At 62.9% G+C, this 18,281-nt stretch overlaps 3 protein-coding genes across 10 annotated transcripts; 1 reads left to right on the top strand and 2 right to left on the bottom strand.

The window, feature by feature from the left end:
* Positions 1–48: 48 nt before the first annotated feature.
* Positions 49–3,791, bottom strand: LOC123939958 (ceramide-1-phosphate transfer protein). Of its 3 annotated transcripts, none has more exons than XM_046002154.1 (3): positions 3,728–3,791; positions 1,826–2,025; positions 49–1,621 (listed from the first exon to the last, which is right to left on the bottom strand). In XM_046002154.1, exons 2-3 carry the CDS (start codon positions 1,945–1,947, stop codon positions 1,099–1,101), a joined length of 645 nt encoding a protein of 214 aa, XP_045858110.1. In that variant the 5' UTR covers positions 1,948–2,025; positions 3,728–3,791; the 3' UTR covers positions 49–1,098. The 3 variants fall into 3 exon arrangements, with proteins under 3 accessions (XP_045858110.1, XP_045858101.1, XP_045858091.1); XM_046002145.1 differs by having other exon boundaries at positions 3,665–3,777; XM_046002135.1 differs by lacking the exon at positions 3,728–3,791 and adding an exon at positions 2,303–3,721.
* Positions 3,792–3,906: 115 nt separating this feature from the next.
* INTS11 (integrator complex subunit 11) lies at positions 3,907–15,043 on the top strand. Of its 3 annotated transcripts, none has more exons than XM_045997550.1 (17): positions 3,907–4,063; positions 6,791–6,888; positions 7,357–7,430; positions 8,222–8,450; positions 10,916–11,014; positions 11,098–11,132; positions 11,388–11,571; positions 12,016–12,080; positions 12,477–12,666; positions 12,988–13,071; positions 13,437–13,526; positions 13,633–13,795; positions 13,925–14,032; positions 14,117–14,178; positions 14,251–14,393; positions 14,474–14,603; positions 14,694–15,043. In XM_045997550.1, the coding sequence occupies exons 1-17, from the start codon at positions 4,036–4,038 to the stop codon at positions 14,757–14,759; spliced, it is 1,848 nt and encodes a 615-aa protein (XP_045853506.1). In that variant the 5' UTR covers positions 3,907–4,035; the 3' UTR covers positions 14,760–15,043. The 3 variants fall into 3 exon arrangements, 2 of the variants coding, with proteins under 2 accessions (XP_045853506.1, XP_045853513.1); XM_045997557.1 differs by having other exon boundaries at positions 11,433–11,571; XR_006817407.1 differs by lacking the exon at positions 14,694–15,043 and having other exon boundaries at positions 14,140–14,178.
* Positions 15,044–15,181: 138 nt separating this feature from the next.
* Positions 15,182–18,267, bottom strand: PUSL1 (pseudouridine synthase like 1). 4 transcript variants are annotated; one of them, XM_045997582.1, is made up of 8 exons: positions 17,765–18,266; positions 17,602–17,659; positions 17,306–17,493; positions 17,010–17,159; positions 16,751–16,921; positions 15,910–15,961; positions 15,665–15,827; positions 15,410–15,552 (listed from the first exon to the last, which is right to left on the bottom strand). In XM_045997582.1, the coding sequence occupies exons 1-8, from the start codon at positions 18,064–18,066 to the stop codon at positions 15,542–15,544; spliced, it is 1,095 nt and encodes a 364-aa protein (XP_045853538.1). In that variant the 5' UTR covers positions 18,067–18,266; the 3' UTR covers positions 15,410–15,541. The 4 variants fall into 4 exon arrangements, with proteins under 4 accessions (XP_045853547.1, XP_045853538.1, XP_045853530.1 ...); XM_045997591.1 differs by lacking the exon at positions 15,665–15,827 and having other exon boundaries at positions 15,182–15,552; positions 17,765–18,267; XM_045997574.1 differs by having other exon boundaries at positions 15,413–15,827; positions 17,765–18,265.
* Positions 18,268–18,281: the final 14 nt, after the last annotated feature.

Here is an 18,281-nt window from a genome sequence, read left to right on the forward strand (position 1 = left end):
GGCTGACGCATGCGGTCACATCCCCCCTCCCAGCCGCACGACACTGCCTGCTCTGTAGGGGCATTTATTGATGTTGGAAAAACCTGATTACACTCTCCCAGGGTCTCCGCCAGACGTGCGCGTGTCTGCTGCGTGGTGGATACGTTCCCTTGGCTTCGAGGGGCCTGAGCTCAGTGAAGAGCCCGTAGAAGAGACCAGGTCCCCAAGTGCTGGGTGACGGCTGGCCTGTTGGCAAGGCTTCTAGTCCAGGCTCCCTCCGCACCATCTCTGTCTGTCTCTCCTGAGCTCTGAGGGGCAGGGAGGAGGGAACACAGCCTCTTGCCGGATGACGGGGAGGGAGAGGCTAGCCCCTGACCAGCAGAGCTGTGGGCTGTGCTGTGCAGACTCACAGGCAGCTGCCTGGGGGAGGACCTGACGGACTGGATGGCCGCAGGGGGCGGCTGATGAGAGTGCAGAGAGAGAGGCAGGGCAGGCCTCCACTCAGGGCTTCAGCTCCTGGCTCTTGCTGCCAATGACACGTGGGTCCCTGGCTAATGAGATGGGCGACTGGGAGAGAGCCTGCGTTGCCAATGGCTGCCCAGGGGTTCTATTCCTGTCCTGGGGACGGCCAGACCCTCGTGGAGGGGCCCAGGAGTACCTGGGTGTGGACACTGAGGGGGGCCAGGGGTGGACAAGCACCTGCTGAGTGTGTTTGCCGGCAAGCAGGATGAAGTCTCTGTGCCACGGGGCCCTGGGACTTTGCCCCATTCCACGACTCGGCTCACGGGCAGGGGCAGCTTCTCTGGGTTTCCCATGAATGCTGATCCTGCCCCTTACATGCCCTGCCTTCTGCACCTCGCCATCTGGGTGAGGCCCGACTGGACACATGTGTATCTCAGCAGAGGGTCAAGCAGAGATGCTCCTGGCAGAGCAAGGTGACAAGGAGGAGCAGCCTGCCAGGGCCCGCGGCCTCTGGGTGGGCCACGCTGGGCCCGGGGTTCCAATCAAGCTCAGCGAGCAGAGGACAGTGTTCTTCCCATTCCTGGGGCACCCACACATCTCTGTGGGGGCACTGATGGGTGCCGGCTGCCCCCCTCCCCCGCCCCGGCCCGCTGGCCCTCAGGGCAGATCCAGCAGGGAATGCTTGGCATAAAGCTCCTGGGAGACGCTGTAGACTCGCTCAATGAATGGCAGGGCCTCGCCCAGCATCTCCACAGCCTGCTGTGGGGACCCCACGTTCATGGCCTCCAGGAAGACCTTGCGTGTGGGCAACGTACAGAAGGCCACGGTGACAGCCCGGCGGATGATCCAGGGGTGGTAGGCCGCCAGCGAGGCGTTGTAGGAGTCGGTGCAGAGCGCGGCCGTGCGGGCGTCCTCGGGGCTGGTGCGCAGGCCTTCCAGGAAGAGCTGCAGCCAGCGCAGGGCACGGTGCAGCCGAAGCACTGTCCGGCAGCCCGAGTCCGGGTGGCGGGAGCGCCGCGCCAGGTCCACCAGCTGGTTGCCCACCTCGTAGGCTACCATGGCCTGCAGGCTGCTGTAGTGCTCCCGCTGGGGGCCGCCGCACAGACGCTCCATGATCTGCAGCTTTGCTGTGACATCCTTTGAGATGAAGGAGAAGATGGCACCCAGACTGTTCAGGAACCTGCTCAAGGGGAAGCAGGAGTTCAGCCTGGGTGTGGGGGAGACCCCCCCCCGCCTCCTGGAGCACACGCGCCCCTGCAGGAGCTGCCGGCCAAGGGGTGAGTGAGAACGGCTGACCGGCCCCAGGCAGGTGGGAGCCGGCTGTGCCCAGCGCCCAGCACAACACATGGGGGGGTGGGCCCCCCAAGGCAGGGCCCCCCAGCACCTGACGAGCCCCCTCCAGCCGGCGAGGTAGTGGTCCAGCAGCACTTCCTCCTGCTCGTTGAGACACTGCTTGAAACTGACCAACACGACCCTCAGGTTGAAGTCCGAGTCCACGCCGTCCATTTCTCGATCCGCGCCGAAACACGTGGGAGGTCAGGCTGCTGGGCTGTCTCCCTGCGAGTCAGCTCACGCCTTGGGTCACTGTTTTTCGGGGGAGGGGGCGAGAGCAGTCAGAAAACAACTGCTGGGATCCAGCTGCCCCCCACTGAAAGCCCACACTGGGCCCCGTGCCTGGTCAGTGCCCTTCTCCCCAGAAGCCTACTTCCCTCTGCCTGGGCCACAAGATTGGACACAAGGATCCGATGCTGCCCTGGGCCTGGAACACGAGCCCACAGACCTTAGCACTTGTCACTCCTTGTCACTCAGCCTTGTCAAACCACTCTGCTATATCTTATCGATGGCAAACATCTTCACTCACGGTTTTTGGTTCGTTTGTTGGTTGTTTCTGTCACCAGAGTCACACACCAGAGCCGCATCTCTGCCCAGAGCCAAGCACCCTTCCGGGGTGGGTGGCCCATGAGATAAACAGCCAGCCCTGCCTGTCAGGGCGATATTCTTGGAGAAAGCCGGTAAAGTCCAACATGGTAGGTAAAAACGAGGTAAGGACTATGGAAGGTGGAGGGCCGGGAAGGGTGGCCAGGTGGGCTGGGCCCTTCCTGGCTTTTCTGCTGCACCCTGGGCCGGAGCAGAGGTTGCAAAGTCAGCATGGCCTGACAGACACCGATCTTTCACTCCTGCTGGAGTGGTGCAGGTGCCACACAGAAGGGCAGCTGGGCCAAAGGTCTGAAGACAGCCACAAGGCCCTCCCCCAGCCCCAAGGAACCTTCCGGAAGTGCCCGGGGCCAGAGTCCCATCCTGGATTCTGCTCACATTCATACAGTCGCTCCATAAACATGCAAGTGCCCACAAACTGAATGGGTGCCGTTGGGCAACCCAGCCTTGTCCTCCTGGGCGCCTAGGGCTAGCACTGGGGTTGGGCTCTGACAGTCCCTGAGGACTCAGCTGCGTCTCGCCCCCCAGGATGCCAGGGGCATCTGATGGGGCCTAGTGGCTGCTGAGGCCCTGGAGGCTCCTGGCTTTGGGCGGAGCCCCCAGAGGTGAGCTCACCCTGTCGTCAGGTGTGGGGGACAGTCGTGCCTGGGCCTCAGGAAGACCGGGAGCTCCAGAGACTTCCGGCACGCCCCTCCCCTGTCTCAGGGCCTGTCTTCGGTCCCTGAGGCCTTCAGGGCTACCTTCCTGGACACCAGACATCCTGTGCGCCTGGCCTTCCTGTCTAGAACCTGAGCCAGCAGCGCAGAGGAGCTGCTGGGAGCTTTTCTGAACTTGCAAACAACAGGAAGGACACGGGCTGTGTAGCCGGGGCCAGGCAGCCCGCCAACTCTGGGGAGGTGATGCAGGGCACCACCAAGGCTCCCCCAGGGTCAGCCCACAACCCCAAGGTCAAGTCTGGGCAGGAGGGCTGCCTGAGCGCCCCGCCTCCGTGGCTGTCAGCAGGCTGAAGGCCCCCGGAGAAGGGGGCACCCACCCTGCCCCACACCCTCCAGGCCCAGCGGGTTGGACTGAGGCCCTGCCCAGGAAGCCCTGCAAGTCCTGCTCCGGAAGGGAGCTCCGGGTGGCGCCGGGCTCGGACCCCGCGCTCGGGTAGAGCCTAGTCCTGGGCAGGTCCCGCTCCAGCCGAGGCCCAGGGATTAAGCAGGGGTCCGGCGACCGGGGCGGCGTGGAAGCCAGGCCTTCGGCCGCCCCCTCCCACGCCTGGCCCCTTGGCGATGCCCAGGCCCACCTGCCGAGTTCGGTTGAGCTCTGCTCCCCGCCCCGGGCCCGAGCCCGCCGCCCTCCAGCTCACCTGCTCCGCCGCCGCCGCCGCAGCCTCCCCCCGCCGCGGCTGCCGCTGGACCCGCTGCCCCGCCCCCGGCCGCCTCCCTGACGCCCGGATTGGTTACCGGCTGCCCAATCCGGAGGCTCGACGCTGGGGCCGGCGTTTCCGGCGGGCGCACCGGAAGCTGGCGCCGTTGGGGCTGCGCCTGCGCGATACGTCGCGGCGGTCGGGGTACGGCGCGCCGGAGTCTCGGGTCTGGGGTGTCGTGCGGCCGCGGTGGTTCTGCCGGCTCGGTGGGGGCGGAGACGACGGGGCGTGGGAGCGCGCCCGGCAGCATGCCCGAGATCAGGGTCACTCCCCTGGGTGAGTGAGGCGCGCTCGGCCGGCGTCGCGGGCGCGGGGCGGGCGGTGGTCCGGGGACGAGCCGCGCGGGCGCCGAGGGCTGGCCGGGGTCGCGGACCCGCGGCTGCCGTCCGCGGAGGTCTCGGGCCGGCTCCGCCTCCCGAGGGTCGGCGCGGGGTCGGCCGCTGCGGTGCTGCTGCGTCCCCCGCTCTTCTCGCCGTGAGAGGAGGGTGGGTCCGCGCTCCGGACGCCGACCCCGAGAGCCCCGGCCTGCGTCCTCGCCGCGCCGGCGTCTGTCCACGTGCATGGATGCCTGAGGTGGCCCTCGCTGCCCTCCTGCATCGGCCTCGCGCCCGGTACCTGCGGCTTCCCGTTACCCAGTGCAGCCGTCCACGCGCCGCTCAGCCTTGTCTCCCTGGGGCTCTGCGGCGGCCTTCGTTCTGTTTTGTTTCCGAGGAAGGGGGTCAAAGCCCAGAGAGTGCAGAGCCCCGCAGGGGGGAAGGCCCCTGAGAGCCCAGGGCCCCAGGAACAACGGGGTTATCAGGTTGCATTCGGGAGGCCGTCTGGAGCTCTCGGGCATTCTTCCTGGGCTCGCGCTCGGTGCTGCCCCGGACCCTGCCTCCTACACTGGGCCGGCGGGGGGGCATTTTCCTGTGCAGATGCTCGCACCGCTCTGCGTGCTTCCTGCTGTGAGCTCCTCCTCACGCCGCTCCCGGGCCGTGGGACACTGACTGTTGAACATCCCTGCTCCACGGTGCCGGACAGATCCCTCCCTCAACAGCCTCTCGTGGCTTTTGGCACGGGTTCCCCTCTGGCTGCTGTGACCCCACACTCGCCTGCCTTTGGCCCCGTCCAGGGGCCTCCTGCGATCACGCTTTCCAGCAGTTCTTTCTGCTGCTTCTCTTACCCCAGTGCGCGCCTGGGTGTGCTCCCCAGGCCGTAGCACCGTCAAAGCAGAACTCCTTCTCTTGCCTTCCTCTGCCAGCTTCTGCCTCCTGGCTCGCTGCTCCTGTGGGCCAGGTGCAGAGCGGCCTGGGTCACTGCTGCCCGCAGGCTTTGCACGGCCGCCCCTCCCATCTCCTGGCTGTCCCTCTCCACCCTGCTCAGAAGTCATTTTACAGAGGACGTCCCCTGGTGTGGATCTGGAAGTTTCTGTGTCCCTCCCCTGCCCTAATCTTCTCCAGGGCCTAAACTCTACCTGATGGGCTCAGTGTGTGTCTCATCTACGTGGTCATTGTCTCCTTTCCCTGAGACACCGACTCCGCAGAGGTGAAGTCATCTTTGTTTTCTTCTGAGTTCTGCCTGTTTGTGTGTGCTCTAGACTCTGTTCCCCACATCTGCGGCCCTGTTTGGACCACTCTCCTTGCTCCCTGGGATGGTTGTGATTCCTGTTGGGAGTAGAGGCCAGTGCCTAAGAACTGAGCTCTGGAGTCCAGAAAACCATTCCTGGCCCCATGCTTAGGATCCACGTGTCCATGGGGTGATCCCATGACTTCTGTGCCTTCACATCCTCTGTAAAGAGGGGCAGCCCTCCCCTTACCCCATCACAAACGTCTGGAGGGCCTCTGCGCTGGGCACAGCTCTAGGGCTAAAGGTGCAGCAGGGAGCAGACAGCTGAGACCCTGACGTTGTCCTGCTGGGGTAGGAGCAGGCTTATGAGAGATCTCCAGGCCTTTGGCTGGGCGGCCTGAAGCATGCAGACGAAGCTCTTGGCTGGGGTCACCTGCTGTTGTCACGGGTGACTGAAGCTTCTCAAGGACCAGTCTGGGTCCTGCTCTGGGCCACCTTGATGTGTGTGGCGCTAACAGAAGGCGCTGATTCTGGCTGGCAGACGGAAGGTTGTAGGATCAAGATGGAAAGCGGGTCATTTGCTATTATCAGGCCCTGCAAGGCCTGATGCCTTTCTTCTTGGGCCTGCAGACCCCAGAGGAGGTGGCAAATGGCTACCGGAGGTGGCTGGAGTGTGGCCTGCGGGGGCTGGAGCAGATGGGTAGGGCTTGAAGTCAGGAATGTGGATAGGACTCAGGCTAAGTTCTGGGCTCAGGGTGCCCTGCGGGGGTGTGGTGGTGAGCCATCTGCGTTGTGGCCCCTGTAACGTCATTGCCGGACAGCTCGGGCCAGGTCTCCCCATGGCGAGGCTAAAGCCACACAGGTGTCCCTCTGCAGGGACACCACCTGGAGGTGCTTGGTGCCTTCTGCGAGTAGGTCCTGGGGGAGAGGTCTCCATGGCCCAGGTGTGACCCCAGTTGAGTTGTCAAGAGGGGCAGCGACGCCCTCTGGGGCGCCGGCCTACCCCTGTGAAGTGCCGGGACCTCAGTCCAGCGGCGCCTGCTGCCCAGCCGCAGCCTTTGAAGGTTGCTGTCGGCCGCAGCGGGTGGGCTGCCCCCCCAAGAAGTGGGGGTCTTGTTCCATCCGACCTGGGCGGTGGCGGCAGGGCCTGAGGCGGGAGGTGTGGGGGGGGAGGGCATGTGGTCTGGAACTCCCCTGGCACGTTGCCCCAACCTGCACGTTTCCGTGGCCTGCGTGTAGAGACGGTGGTGCTGCTGCTCGCCTCCCACGTCATCAGAACAACAGCCATGGGCTTTCCCAGGCCACGGAGCGTTCTGCAGGGTCAGGGACCCAGAGTTCCCAGTGGGGTTGTGAGGCAGGTGGCTGGACCTTGTTCGTGGGGTGGGGGGGGGACGTTGCTTACAGCGGCAGGCAGAGGGCTGTGGGCGTGGCAGCAGCCCATCCCATCTTGCTTCTCAGGGGCTGGCCAGGATGTGGGCCGGAGCTGCATCCTGGTCTCCATCGCGGGCAAGAACGTCATGCTGGACTGCGGAATGCACATGGGCTTCAATGACGACGTGAGTCCTGAGGGAAGGCAGCCTGGAGGGGCCTCGTTCAGCTGCTCCTTGTTGCTGTTCTCAGCAGGGTCGCAGGCTTCTGAGCCTCGGGGTCGGGACTCTGGGAAAGGGGGCAGTGGCAGGAGGCGGTGGGCCTGGGATCCCTGCAGTCCCCGGCAGGCTCCCCACCGTCACTTGACAGATGCGGTGCCCTGCGTGGAAGGCTCGATTTGTGCCAGAGCAGGGTCTCTCGGGCTCCCGTGGAGTTACGGGGCAGCCCAGTGGTCCCCAGGCAGGCCTTCTGGCTGGGTGATGGGTTCTGGCAGTTTGTTCCCTCCCTGTGTTCTTGGAGGCTGCGAGCGGTCAGTGGTCATGCTGTGGCTGGCCAGGCTCAGCCTCTGCCCTCGCTCCCCACTCCTGGGAGCCACTCTCTAGAGTGCTGGCAGACCCAGGGCAACCGTGTTCTGATCCTCTCTCTTGGTTTGCCAGAGGCGCTTCCCTGACTTCTCCTACATCACCCGCAACGGCCGGCTGACTGACTTCCTGGACTGTGTGATCATCAGGTGAGCACCGCTCCGCTGTCAGTGTTGTGCGGGTTTGCATCTGGCCCCGCCTTGAGGACTCGGGAGCCCAGGATAGCCACTCGGGGCCTGGGAAGGCGGCAGGCTGTGGGGTGTCACAGGCCCGGGTTCTGCTCTAGGTTGTCTATGTGGCACGCCCCCGGGGCTGCCCCTCTCTGACTCTGGATGGTTTGCCTGAGACCTAAGTGCCACAGTTGCTCCTTGGTGGGCTTTGGTCGGCATGGTGGAGCAAGGGGCACACTGGGCCGTGTGTGCCTGTTGGCTCTGGCTCGAGTGTCACGGATGAGAGCCCCGAGCCCTAGCTGCCCCAGGAAGATGGGGCTGTGCTTGGGCAACCGGCCCTCCGCAGGGAGACCATCCCCACCCCGCTCTGCTCCATTCGTGGACTCGCAGCTTTCCCTTCCCCCGGTGTCTTCTTGCTGCGGTTCACATGCCGTGGCGTCGTCCTGCCCATCCGCCAGAGATGCTAACTGTCCGATGCCCTGTCCCCTTCTTAGCTATTTGTCATTACTGTATAGAACATGTGTCTGTCCGGCGTGAGCATTATCTCGTCAGTGCCCACGGATTTATTGGACATTTAGACTCCAAGTTCCAGGAAGGTAGTAGTTTCTGTCACCAGTACTGAGGACGGCATCTGATCGCACTAGGGAGTCAGTGTGCAAATGAATGAGTGGGCGGAATGGCCACGAGGCTGTGCTGGTGTGGAGGCCTGTGGAGGGGGGCGGGCTCGGTTCGGAGCAGTGGCCCTGGGCTGACCTGTGTTGCACCCGCAGCCATTTCCACCTGGACCACTGCGGGGCACTGCCCTACTTCAGCGAGATGGTGGGCTACGACGGGCCCATCTACATGACTCACCCCACCCAGGCCATCTGCCCCATCCTGCTGGAGGACTACCGCAAGATTGCCGTGGACAAGAAGGGCGAGGCCAACTTCTTCACCTCCCAGATGATCAAAGACTGTATGAAGAAGGTGGTGGCTGTTCACCTGCACCAGACGGTCCAGGTCAGGGTCCTCACAGGGTCCTCACTCTGTGTCGGGTACTGTCCACTGGGAGGCAGCAGTGGGCAAGCGCATGCCGTCCTGCCCGAGATTCGGGTACACACAGGGCAGCGCGCCAAGCACCCGTCAAGCTTGTGGGACCTCTGCTGCCCTCCCGGCTCTGTGCCTGACTGCGTCCGAGAGGGTGTGCCGGCTGGGGCAGTGGGGGGCAGAGACTGGACATTGAGTGGGCAAAGGCCCTGAAGGGCAGCCGGTACTGGGCTGTGGGGTTTGGGTTTTGCCTCAGTAACTGTTGTGTGTGGGTCAGCAAGGAAGTGAAGGGTTTAAGCAGGCAAACACAATCAAGTTGGGTGAAATGTATCACAGAGATGGTGGGTTTGTTTCTCCTTAGAGTCAGTAGGTTTTGGGTTTGTTTCTCCTTAGAGTCAGTAGGTTTTGCTTGTTAGTAGGTATCTATGTATTTTCAGGTATTTCTGGTTGGACTTCTTGTCAGCACGATGTGTATTTATCTTTAATAATACTTTAACCTCAAAGTCTGTGTTCTGGTTATACCACACCCCCCTCACCTTCCCATCTTCGACTGTTGGCGTAGTCTTTTTCCATTGCTTTACTTTCAATTTGACTGCATTGCGGTGTTTTTTTTTTTTTTAAGATTTCATTGATTTATTTGACAGAGATCACAAGTAGGCAGGCAGAGAGAGAGAGGAGGAAGCAGGCTCCCTGCCAAGCAGAGAGCCCGATGCGGGGCTCAATCCCAGGACCCTGGGATCATGACCTGAGCTGAAGGCAGAGGCTTCACCCACTGAGCCGCGCAGGTGCCCCCTGCGTCGTGTTCTAAATGTAGCTCTTTTAAGTGGCACCTAATTTGTTTGCTTGTTTTTGTGGGCGTCTTGGCGTATGAAGATTTCTTACTGTCGCGCTATCACGTTGTCACCATCAAACTCAGGATCTGGGTTTTCCCTTCTGCCTTTGTATAAGGCCGAAGAGAGACATTGGGTATTTTGACAATTTTCAGTGTCACTGATGGGCGCCTGAGTGGCTCAGTGGGTGAAGCCTCTGCCTTCGGCTCAGGTCATGATCTCAGGGTCCTGGGATCAGGCCCTGCATCGTGCTCTCTGCTCGGTTGGGAGCCTGCTTCCCCCTCTCTGCCTGCCTTTCTCTCTGTCGAATATGTAATAAAATAAATAAAATCTTTAAAACAATGTCACTAACAGCATGACCTTTGTGACCAAATCCAGCACCTACATCCTTTTCCGTGACAAAACTCAGACAGCCGTCCTTGGCTTTGTTTTTGCCGTTCTGGGTCAGCTGGACCCTGTCGCACTTCTGACGGCAGAATTCGACTGTTTGGCTTCAACTCCTGCGTCTTCCAGCGCGATTCCCTGTGCATGGGAAGTGTCTCCACAAGGGCCGGCCCTAGGGCTGTTCCCGGGTTTTCTCCTACTGTTGATCATGTCGCTTCTGAGCTCATCGGTGGCCGCGGAACTTCCTGGCCGTATGGAGTCGGGCCCGTGCCCATCCCGCTGGTGCCGTGGGCCAGTGCGGAAGACGGTTTGTTGGTGTTAATCTTTTCCTGATAACTTCTCCAGATGGAGCATTTGGACCCTGCATTTAATAAGAAAACTTTGAGTTTAGCTCTGCTCTTACCATTTGCTTCCTATTTGTCTTGCCTGGCCTGTGTTTTTTCTTTCTCTTACTGCTTTCTTTGGATTGGTTTTTAAAAATTTCTATTTTTCTTCTTTTTAAGAGTTTATTTAGAGGGAGTGAGCAAACAAGCGAGAGCAAACACAAACGGGGGGAGGGGCAGAGGGAGAGGGCGCAGCAGACTCCACTCCTGATCGGGGCTCCATCTCAGGACCTCAGAATCCTGACCAGATCCGGAGGCAGATGTTTTTTTGTTTGTTTGTTTTTAATTTTCAGAATTGCAACTTTGCAAGAACATTTTTTTTCTTTTAAAGATTTTATTTATTTATTTGACAGAGAGATCACAAGTAGTCAGAGAGGCAGGCAGAGAGAGAGGAGGAAGCAGACTCCCTGCTGAGCAGAGAGCCCGATGCGGGGCTCGATCCCAGGACCCTGGGATCATGACCTGAGCTGAAGGCAGAGGCTTTAACCCACTGAGCCACCCAGGCGCCCCTTTGGTCAACATTCTTAATTTTATCTTTTATTTTCCTGAATATGTTAATCATAGCCCTCAAACTCGGGTCTGAAGACTCCGGGGGTCCTGAGTCTGCTTCTCTAGACGTCGTTTCTCTTGTTCTCTGCGGCATCAGCTCCTCCCTGGTGTCTTGTTGCTGTTGGTTGAGACCTGGACACTGTGTGAGAACAGGAGATGATGAAAGGCTTGGAACCACGTTCTCCTCTTCCACCCCACCAGTGTCCCCCTCCTTGGTCCCTCTGCCATCCTCTTCAGCTGACCACCTGCCCAGCGTATCCTGAAGACCTGACTTGAGTCCTCTCCTCTGTAGGTGGACGACGAACTTGAAATCAAGGCCTACTATGCAGGTCACGTGCTGGGGGCAGCCATGTTCCAGATCAAAGTGGGCTCAGAGTCTGTGGTCTACACGGTCAGTGGAAGCACGTGGGGGACAGGGGCGACCGCTTGCCTGGGGAGAGGGGACACCCGTTTCACTGCCACATTCTTTGCCAGGGTGATTATAATATGACCCCGGACCGGCATTTGGGGTGAGTAAGCTGATGTGCTTGTTCCGTCCTGTGGGGACTGTCAGGAGTGCGGTGAGGCTTGTGGGGTGCCGGGGGCTTGGGCAGTCCGTGCGTTGGTTTCTGCCGCGTGTCCTCTGTGCTCGGCAGAGTCTCTTCCTCCTGTCTCCCCCAGTGTGCTGCTTGCCCCGGGGTCCAGGGAAGCCGTGGGTGGGGTCCACTGTGTTGCTCCTAGCCATGTGGGTTGTCCACCTCTGGCCACACCCACCCCTATGATAGAGCTGCCTGGATTGACAGGTGCCGCCCCACCCACCTCTGTTACAGAGCTGCCTGGATTGACAGGTGCCGCCCCAACCTGCTCATCACAGAATCAACGTATGCCACCACGATCCGGGACTCCAAACGCTGCCGGGAGCGAGACTTTCTGAAGAAAGTCCACGAAGCTGTGGAACGTGGCGGGAAGGTAGCTGGTGCAGGCCAGGTGCCCACCCTGACCATGCTGCACAGTCCTTAGGCCACGTCTGGCATGTCAGGAGACGAGTGCTGTGCGTTCTGGGCATGCGGGGAGGGAGACTTGCTCCGAGGAAAACTTCTCTGAAGACTAGTGGGCTGTTTATTCACCTGTCATCTCAGATCCCAGACCGGGACTGGCTAGACTCTCTGGCAGAGTGTGGGGGCCTTGCCTATAGTTCACAAAGGGCCTCTGGCTCTCGGGGGTGCCTGTCTATGAGCTCTCAGTGGACGGAGCCTCTGACCATCCGGGCTCCCAGCGGGGCCGGTCTGTAGCGCAGCTGCTCCCTGAGAAGGCAGCCATGGGGCACGGCCGACTGTGGTCAGGTGTGGCTGAACTTGGGTGGGCAGTGCGGCCAGGGACTCCTGCCTGAGCCCTCCCGCCCTCCCCCTGCAGGTGCTCATCCCTGTGTTTGCCCTGGGCCGCGCTCAGGAGCTGTGCATCCTGCTGGAGACCTTCTGGTAGGTGCGGCCGGACTGGGTTCTGGGACCCCTGGCCTAAGTGGGCATTTGTAGGATGCCTGTGTCCATTCTGGGAGGGTCCTCAGTCCGGCTCTCGGCAGAACACAGCCTGTATCCCCGGCAGCTATCAGGTCGGGATGTCTGATCCCTGCGGGGGCGCCCGCCCAAGCCAGGAGGCCTGTGTTGTGCTTTTCCACACCAGGCACCCCCACTGAACCATGTGCTCTGGGCCCCCTTCATCAGAACCAGCGTTTTCTAGAAGGAAGTGGGCCGAGGTGAGGGACGTCAGGGAGTTGTTCCTCCGCCAGACACAGCCCAAGCTGCAGGTGTGATGGGTGACGTGGGCTGCTCCTTCCCTGGCAGCCTCCTCCACTGTGGTCCCTGCCCTGTCCACAGGGAGCGCATGAACCTAAAGGCCCCCATTTACTTCTCCACGGGCTTGACGGAGAAGGCCAACCACTACTACAAGCTCTTCATAACCTGGACCAACCAGAAGATCCGTAAGACCTTTGTCCAGAGGAACATGTTTGAATTTAAGCACATCAAAGCCTTCGACCGAGCATTTGCTGACAACCCGGGTCCGATGGTGAGGCCCTGGCCAGGAGGGGCTGGGGATGTCCGGCTGGTGCCTGTGGTAGCCGAGGCCTGCTTGCCCCGGGCTGGGGCAAGTGCTGACTGTCCACACACGGTCCCTCCTCCATGCCTGGGACATGGGAAGGGACTCTGCCTGCAGGTCTCCCTCAGGAAGTGGGGTGCACGGTGCTGGGAGGAAGACGAGGTGGGGGTCAGAAGGTAGGGCCTGTGGCAGGTGCAGGGTCAGAAGGCTCTGGGTCAGAGGAGCTGGCCCGTGGCCAGTGCTGGTTCTTTGACAGGCGGCTACTGTCCTGCCGCTGCCCGCACCCCACAGGTGGTGTTCGCCACACCAGGCATGCTGCATGCTGGCCAGTCGCTGCAGATCTTCCGGAAGTGGGCAGGGAACGAGAAGAACATGGTAAGAGGTCCACCTCCCAGGAGGGCCGGCCAGTGAGGTCGGGCAGAGAGGTGGGGGAACGGGCTGTGTTTGGCTTGGGGACACTTGGTTGTCAGGACAGGGCTCAGTAACCTGGGGCCCAGTGTCTTCACCCGGCGGCTCAGACCCTTGCTTTGGGTCAGCCTGTTGCATCAGGCAGTGATGCGTCCTGAGCCGCTGTGGTGCTCGGGCCTGGGTGGGCTTGTGCGGAGACCCCGAGCCCCCCACCCCGGGTGCAGTGGGGTCTGGGATAGGGAGCCCTGGCAAAGGAAAGTGGCCCTTAAGGGTACAGGTTCAGATAGGCAGGGAGGAAGCCCCGAGGCAGGACTTGGCCGCCCTCCCCGCAGGTCATCATGCCTGGCTACTGCGTGCAAGGCACCGTGGGCCATAAGATCCTCAGCGGGCAGCGCAAGCTGGAGATGGAGGGGCGGCAGGTGGTGAGTCCCCGCTTCCCCGGCAGCTGCACGGGCCCCCTCGGGGGTTGGTGGGGAGCCCCTGGCACCCGCTGCTCGTGCTCATGGCCCGTGTGTCCTGACGCCACAGCTGGAGGTCAAGATGCAGGTGGAGTACATGTCCTTCAGCGCCCACGCGGATGCCAAGGGCATCATGCAGCTGGTGGGCCAGGCAGAGCCCGAGAGCGTGCTGCTCGTGCACGGGGAAGCCAAGAAGATGGAGTTCCTGAAGCAGAAGATTGAGCAGGAATTCCGTAGGCAGCCCAGGCACGGGGGGGCTTGGGCCGATACAGGGGATGTGGGCAGGGTCCACCCCTGAGGTCAGCACAGGCAGCGCCGGACGGTCTGGACTGAGGCTCTCTGCCGCTCCCTCTCTTGCCCAGGGGTCAACTGCTACATGCCGGCCAACGGTGAGACGGTGACGCTGCCCACGAGCCCCAGCATCCCCGTGGGCATCTCGCTGGGGCTGCTGAAGCGGGAGATGGCGCAGGGTACGCAAGGCAGGGCGCACCGGGCAGGGGCAGGGCCGTGGCGCGGCGGGTGGCCAGCTCCCATCCCTGCCCCTTTCTCCACAGGGCTGCTTCCTGACCCCAAAAAGCCCCGGCTCCTGCATGGCACCCTGATCATGAAGGACGGCGTGAGTGTGCACGTGCTGGGGGGGGGGGCTGAGGCGTGCCCCCGTGCCCCCTGACCTGCCCTTGCCCCGCAGAACTTCCGGCTCGTGTCCTCGGAGCAGGCCCTCAAGGAGCTGGGCCTGGCTGAGCACCAGCTGCGCTTCACCTGCCGCGTGCACCTGCACGACCCTCGGAAGGAGCAGGAGACGGCCCTGCGGGTCTACAGCCACCTGAAGAGGTGGGCGCCCCGCTCCTTCTGGCTCGGAGGCTGGGAGGGAGTGGGGCACGAGGTGCGGGTCTCACTGTGCCTCCTGGCAGCATCCTCAAGGACCACTGCGTGCAGCACCTTCCCGACGGGTCCGTGACTGTGGAGTCCATCCTCATCCAGGCCGCTGCCCACTCAGAGGACCCAGGCACCAAGGTGCTGCTGGTGTCCTGGACCTACCAGGTGAGGGCTGCGCCCCGGGGAGCCCCACTGCGAGCCGCAGGTGTGCTCAGGGAGGGTGTGCTGACGGTGTCCTCTTGCATCCGGCTCTAGGATGAAGAGCTGGGCAGTTACCTCACGTCGCTGCTCAAGAAGGGCCTCCCCCAGGCCCCCAGCTGAAGTCAGCGGGTCACCGACGGGACCTAGGCTTTTGTCCTGGGCTGTGTCTGTGCCTCAGCTCTTCCCTCTTAGTCCCTGGACGCGGAGCCCCCGGCTGCTCACGGCCCTTGTCTGTGAGGGCAAGACCACAGTGTCCTGTGCCTGCCCAACCGGCCGCTCTTGGCTGAGGAAAGAAACGGACCTGGGGACTTGATTTCTATTCTTTATTTCTATTCCCAAGCCCCCAGCGGGCGGAGGGACGCTCCTGAGGTGTTCATTTCCAGTAAAAACGGAACCAGCGGCTGCGTGGCTGTGCCCTTCTTGATGCGCAGACCTTTTGCCCGCAGTTCACCCGTAGCAGCCCGGGGTGCCCAGGAAGGTGGGAATGCCGGGCAGGGACTGGCCAGGGGAGGCAAGAGGCCCATGTGGCATCCAGAGCTGGGCAGGGTCTGGCAGCAGGGCTGTGTGTCCTGGCCGCCCTGACCTCAGCCGCGGAATCTGCAGGTTGTCTGAGGCTTCTGTGCAGCAAGCCCTGCAGGGCACAGGGGGTTTTCTGCAGAGGCTGGGCCTGGCCCGAAGTCCGCAGCTTCATCCGGGCTGCAGAGTTCCTGCCTTTCAGGCCCCTCCCTCCTCGCTGAGGAAACTTGCTTTTCCTCTACTGGAAACTTGGTCCTAGGGCCCCGGTCAGGGCTCCAGGGGAAGGAGGCACCTTACTCCAAGCCTCTTGCTTTTGGGCTGCCGGTCTCCAGGTGGGGATTCTTTGGCCAACCTGGGGCTTCCTCGCTTTCCTGCTGAACGGAGGCTCAATGCCCACCTGCCAGCAGGACGGATGCGGGCTGCAGCCGTGCTGACACCAAGAGCCCCGCCCGCACCAAGCACCCAACGTCAGGAGGGGTCCGGCAGTGGGACGCGTGCAGGCACCTTACCAAGGCTCCCGTATAGCACAGACTTGAGGAATAAGCCATGGGCCGGGGCCACACGTGCCTGGTGCCTGCCCAGGGGGTCCCGGCTTTCCAGGATCACCTTCACCTGAGCAGGCATCAAAGTCCCCAGCCCCACAGCCACCAACACAGCTGTCATTCTCCGCACCTGCAACCCAAAGCCAAGATTGCCACGGGTGCCCAGCCCCTCAGGCCACCCCTGCCCCCAGGAGGCCCAGGGCAGAGCCTACCTGCTTGTACAGGAAGGACTGGCTCTCAAACTCCAGGTTCCAGAACTGCAACCTAGAAATACAGGCAGCCCAAGTCCACACTGTGGCCCCAGACGAGGAGGTGGCCAGGGGGAGGGATCTGGGGGAGATTGGCTCTGACTCTCTTCCACCCCAGGGGCTTCCACTGACCACCCCACCCTCAAGTGAAGCTGGTGGGAGGGACGGTGTGAGTGGGAGGGGCAGCAGAGCCTTCTGGGGGCCTTGGCAGTGGGAACAGGACCCTCAGGCGGAGGTGCTGCTGGGGCGGGGGTCCTGGGGCAGGCTCGGGGGCATCTGAGGGAGGCGAGCACGGCCAGCTTATCTAGCAGAGGCCCGAGCCCCGGGCTAGGTTCCTCCTCCCTTCGGTGTTGGCTCACACTGGGAAGGTTCTGGAAGTCAATAGCTGACAACTGGCCAGAAGCCCCAGGGACAGTGCTGGGGGCGGTGGAAACAACTCCCTGCCAGGTAGGGCTAGAACCACTGGCCTGGTGCTTCTCCTTCAGCAAAGCCTTTTCAGTAGCTGCCAAGATCCATCTACTAGACAACGAACACTGAGCTGGGCAGGGCAGGGCAGGGAGCCCTTGGAGAAAGAGCATTTTCTGTTCTCTGCCCCCCCCGCATGGCAGGAACCCACCCCGGGGGGCGGGCAGGGGCGGGCACGGCTGTTGGGGCCATGTCACTCAGCTGACTAGTATCCCTCCATGAGGACGAGCAGGGGGTCCCCAGCCCCCACTGTGTCCTGCCTCTATACCACCCTTGCCAGGGAAAGCGCTAAGCCCAGCTCCCTCAGCCTCTGACCTGTGTGCGGGGTGTCCTTCCTTACCTGTTCTCCTGGGGCAGGATGAAGGGGCTGCCTGGGTCAGGGGCCACGGAGGCTCGGCGCAGTGTGCGCACTGAGCTCGTGGCGGGGCTGCCGGCTGACTGGAAGGCACTGAAGTCATGTGTCCCCAGGAGGTGCTGGGCAGCCTCCTGCATGGCGTCCACGTCCAAGCGGCTGCAGGGAGCCAGGGGACTGGTCGGGAGGGAGTAGCCAGCCAGGTGGGTCTGACACCCCCTCCCCCCCGCCTCCCATCCACACTCACTCTGCCTGCAGTGCCCAGCACCGGTTTCGCTCAAACACTGACAAGTGGTCATGCCGGTGGCAGCCAGTGACCAGACGGTACAGGTAGGTCCTGGATGTGGCTGCATGGCGGGCATGGAAGTCACTGGGTACTCGGAAAGCTTGCAGTACCCTGTGGGGGCAAGAGTAGCTACACCAGAAGGCGCCTGCCACCCACCCAAGGGACCCCTTGGTGCTCTCTCACTCCCAGAGAGTCCTTCCTGACTCGCGGCCTCCACCCACCGTGGACCAGGCTGGAGGCAGCAGACGGGTGCTCACCGTATGGCCGGGTGCCTCAGGTGGGCGTTGAGAGCCTCTGCCAGGACCTCTGGGGAGAAGGGGGGTTGGCCTGAGCGGCGCTGCACATCCAGGTGAGCCGCGTTGCACAGGGCGTGGACCCCGGCATCCGTGCGGCTGGAGATGGTGAACTTGACCGGCACCACCGAATTCAGCCGCTTTGCAGCCTCCTGCGGGGACAGAGCAGCCTGGGGCGGGTGGGCAGCGCGGGGGCTCCCATCTGCCTCTCCCTCAGCTCTCCCTCTTTCCCCTCCGGGCGGCCGGCCGGCCGAGCTCACCTCCAGGTAGTTCTGGACCCCGACGGCGCGCTGGGCGCCCCTGACGGCCGCGACCCCGCTGCGGGCGGAGGCGGGCTCGGGTCAGAGGCCGGAGTTCGGGCCGCGCCCCGCCCTCTGCGGCCCTCCACGCCTGTTCCCTCCCCGGGGCGTCCCGCCGGCTGACCCGAGGCGCGGCTCCTCGTTTAGCTCCCCCCAACCACCACGTCGGGGCCGCGGGCACGGGTGGGAGGTCCGGCAGACGTACTTAAAGTCCGTGCCCAAGTACTGGAAGTACACGAGGTAGCGCGCCATCCCGGAGCCCGCTGCAGGGCCCATGGCGGGAGCCGGCGCAGCGCGGCCAGACTCAGCGGGTCCGGGCTCCGCGGGGCCGCGCGTGCGCCCTGAGCTCGCGCGTGCGCGCGCGGGGAAGCAGTGTGGCCACGCCCCCGGCTGCGTCCGCGCCCGCGCCTGCGCCTTAGCGTTCATCCGCCTCTGCCGGCCGGCCCTCACCCGCCCTCTGGCCTCTCGGGGCGGGGGCAGGGGCGGGGCCGAACTAAGGGAGTGGGTGCAAAGTGCGGAGTCGCGGAAGAGCGCGTGGGCCGGGTTCTGAGCGCGGCGCCCAGGAGGGGCTCCCGTGGGCGCGCGCTCATTCGTCCGCCCGCTCCCCCGCTCCCCCACGCCCTCCTGCCCCGCAGGGGTCC

Source organism: Meles meles, chromosome 1, assembly GCF_922984935.1.
Source record: "Meles meles chromosome 1, mMelMel3.1 paternal haplotype, whole genome shotgun sequence".
Classification (NCBI taxonomy): domain Eukaryota; kingdom Metazoa; phylum Chordata; class Mammalia; order Carnivora; family Mustelidae; genus Meles; species Meles meles.

Bases quoted from the DNA above. Each gene is read 5' to 3' on its own strand.
- PUSL1 (XM_045997574.1), bottom strand. From the start codon at position 18,066: ATGAACGCTAAGGCGCAGGCGCGGGCGCGGACGCAGCCGGGGGCGTGG. The intron at 17,494-17,601 runs GTGAGCTCGGCC...CTGTCCCCGCAG, and splicing joins GGGTCCAGAACTACCTGGAG to GAGGCTGCAAAGCGGCTGAA. The intron at 16,922-17,009 runs GTGAGTGTGGAT...GGCTCCCTGCAG, and splicing joins TGCTGGGCACTGCAGGCAGA to CCGCTTGGACGTGGACGCCA.
- LOC123939958 (XM_046002154.1), bottom strand. From the start codon at position 1,947: ATGGACGGCGTGGACTCGGACTTCAACCTGAGGGTCGTGTTGGTCAGT. The intron at 1,622-1,825 runs GTGCTGGGGGGC...CCCCTTGAGCAG, and splicing joins GGCTGGAGGGGGCTCGTCAG to GTTCCTGAACAGTCTGGGTG.
- INTS11 (XM_045997550.1), top strand. From the start codon at position 4,036: ATGCCCGAGATCAGGGTCACTCCCCTGG. The intron at 11,572-12,015 runs GTAGCTGGTGCA...CTCCCCCTGCAG, and splicing joins CTGTGGAACGTGGCGGGAAG to GTGCTCATCCCTGTGTTTGC. The intron at 13,072-13,436 runs GTAAGAGGTCCA...CCCTCCCCGCAG, and splicing joins CAGGGAACGAGAAGAACATG to GTCATCATGCCTGGCTACTG.